Genomic DNA, 3,085 nt, shown 5'->3' with positions numbered 1-3,085 from the left:
CCTGCTACCCCTGAAGTCAAGAACACAAGCGTGCAACATAACTTCGAGCATCTAGATGGTTCGTTCTTCCTGCCCGTCGGTCTGTGGATGAAAGGTTGTACTAAGATTCACCTGATTACCCAAACCTTGCTGAAACTTCTTCCAAAAATTAGCTGTGAATGGTGCCCCTCGATATGAAATAATAGAAATCGGAGTGCCATGCAACCTGACTATTTTCTTGATATACAACTGAGCATATTGTTCCGTTGTGTCGGTAGCCTTGATAGGTAAGAAGTGTTTTGATTTCGTGAGTAGATCCACAATCACCCAAATTGAGTCAAATTTGCGAGGAGTGCGAGGCATTCATATCACAAAGTCCATATTGATCATCTCTCACTTCCATATTGGAATTTCTATGTCATGTTCCAACCCATCGGGCCTTTGATGTTCGACCTTTACTTGTTGACAGTTTGGACATTTTGCCATAAATCCACGACATTCCTCTTCATATCATTCCACCAGTTGACCTCCTTAAGATCATGGTACATCTTTGTAGATCCTGGGGGCACGAAATACCTAGAAATGTGAGCCTCAGTCATGATTCTTTCTCGGAGACCATCCACATTTAGAAGACATAATCGTCCTTAGTACCTTAGTGTACCATCGTCCATGACAAGAGAAAAATCCATGGTCTTATATTTATGAATCCCCTCCTTCAACTGTACCAACAACGAATCGTTATACTGTTTCTCCTTGACTTCCACAACAAGCAATGATTCTGCCCTATTTTGCACAATTACCCCTCCTTCACTAGAGTCCGTAAGGCGAACTTCCAAACTAGCTAACTGATGAACTTCCTTAGCCAATGACCTTTGATATGCCTCCAAGTGAGCCAAACTACCTATACATTTTCGGCTAAGAGCATCCGCCACAATATTAGCCTTTCCCGGATGATAGAGAATATTGATGTTGTAGTCTTTGAGTAACTCAAGCTATCTTTTCTACCTCAGATTCAATTCCTTTTGCTTGAAAATATTGAAGGCTCTTATGGTCCGTAAATATATCCACATGGACCCCATACAAACAATGACGCCAAATCTTCAATGCAAAAGCCACCGCCGCGAGCTGTAAGTCATGTATTGGATAGTGCTTCTCATGATTCTTGAGTTCCCTAGAAGCATAAGCGATCACCTTTCCATGTTGCATCAACACACACCCAAGTCCGATCCTTGAAGCATCACAATATACTACAAACCCATATGTACCCTCCGGTGGGGTCAACACCGCTGCCTTGGTCAATCTTGATTTCAACTCGTGGAAGCTCTTTTCACAAGCATCTGACCATTGGAACATAACCGCCTTCTGCATCAATTTAGTAACAGCTTCAATATTTTGAGGACCAACCTTAATTCCTTCTCTGGAGACGATATGACCCAAGAATGTGACAAATTCAAGCCAAAATTCACACTTCGAAAATTTCGCATACAACTTGTGCTGATATAGAGTCTGCAAAACTGCCCTGAGATGATTGGCATGGTCCTCTCGACTTCGTGAATATACAAGAACATCATCAATGAACACTCTCACAAAGGAGTCAAGAAAACATCAAGACTCGATTCATAAGATCCATGAAAGCTGCCGGGGTATTTGTTAGCCCAAAAGACATCCCCATAAATTCATAGTGCCCGTACCGGGTTCTGAAAGATGTTTTCAAAATGTCCTGCTCCCTGATCTTCAATTGGTGATACCCCGACCTTAAGTCAATCTTGGAGAAATACTTGGCACCCTGCAATTGATCAAACAAGTCATCTATCCTTGGCAGTGGGTACTTATTCCTGATCGTGACCTTGTTGAGCTATCGATAACCAATACATATTCTCAGTGAACCATCCTTCTTCCTTACAAAGAGAACCGGTGCGCCCCAAGGCGACATACTTGGCCGGATGAAACCCTTCTCTAATAAGTCCTTCAACTATTCTTTTAGTTCCTTCAATTCTGTCGGTGCCATTTTGTAGGGTGGAATAGATATAGGCTGCGTACCTCGCATCAAATCAATCCCAAAATTGATCTCCCTATTTGGTGAAATCCCAGGGAGCTCATCAGGAAAGACCTCCAGAAATTTATTCACAACTGGCACAAACTCCAGTGTATGTGCCTCAGCATCCGTGTCCATAGCTCAGACCAAATGGTAAATACACCCCTTGTTGATCATTTTCAAGGCCTTAAGGTAAGAAATAAACCCACCCTCCGGCATCACATCATCCCCCTTCCATTCAATAACAGGCTCATTTGGAAATTCAAACCTAACAATTCTGGTTTGGCAACCAAGCTTAGAAAAACATGAATAAAGCCAGTCCATCCCCATAATTACATCAAAATCAACCATCCCCAATTCAATGAGATCTTCCATGGTGTCCTGATAATGCACCATGACAACACAATCCCTATAAATCCGTGCGGCCACAATAGACACACCAACCGGAGTAGATACAGAGAACGACTCATGAAGTTGTTCCAGTTCTATCCCAAATTCCATACCAATATAAGGATTGACATAGGACAAGATGGAACAGAGATAAATAAGAGTATATACAACATGAGATTGGACAGTCAATATACGTGTCAATATCTGGAGAAGCCTCTAATCTCTGGCAACCCCTCATAGCATAGAAATAGTTGGGTCCTCCCAAGCTCTGTGCACCACCCATAGCTGCATCACGCCCTGCGGGTACTAGAGTGCCTCGAACTGAAGGAGGTGCTGCGGATGTAGTAGCTGTAGAACTAGTTGGCTGTGCCACACCCCTGCCCATGCTCTAGCGGGACGAGTGACAATCCCTCTGACTGTGACCCCTCACACCACACCCGTAGCATATGGTTTGGTCCATGAAGTAGTCCCCAAAATGCATCTTCCTGCACCTAGGGCATGGGGGACTCTACTTCTTCTGGAATCTCCCTTCAGGCCGACCCTGCCGGTAGGATCCCTTGTTGCCCTGACTGGGCTCGAAACGGATCCACTGTTGCTGGGTGAAATTTTACGGGGCCTTACAGTGCGTGCATGATGAGTTTTTGCAATTATTTGATGGCTTTGGAACGACTCCTGGCACGT

The 3,085-nt window shown here is 44.0% G+C and overlaps 1 protein-coding gene across 1 annotated transcript; it reads right to left on the bottom strand.

Moving 5' to 3' along the window:
* Nucleotides 1-434: 434 nt before the first annotated feature.
* Nucleotides 435-2,789, bottom strand: LOC138905968 (uncharacterized). The gene is made up of 4 exons (XM_070194482.1): nucleotides 2,599-2,789; nucleotides 1,065-1,396; nucleotides 631-880; nucleotides 435-555 (listed from the first exon to the last, which is right to left on the bottom strand). Exons 1-4 carry the CDS (start codon nucleotides 2,787-2,789, stop codon nucleotides 435-437), a joined length of 894 nt encoding a protein of 297 aa, XP_070050583.1.
* Between the last annotated feature and the right edge of the window lie 296 nt (nucleotides 2,790-3,085).

The sequence above is a fragment of the Nicotiana tomentosiformis genome, chromosome 2, assembly GCF_000390325.3.
Source record: "Nicotiana tomentosiformis chromosome 2, ASM39032v3, whole genome shotgun sequence".
NCBI classification, from domain to species: domain Eukaryota; kingdom Viridiplantae; phylum Streptophyta; class Magnoliopsida; order Solanales; family Solanaceae; genus Nicotiana; species Nicotiana tomentosiformis.
The sequence above is the reverse complement of the archived record's forward strand: the minus strand, read 5'-3'. Positions and strand labels throughout refer to the sequence as shown.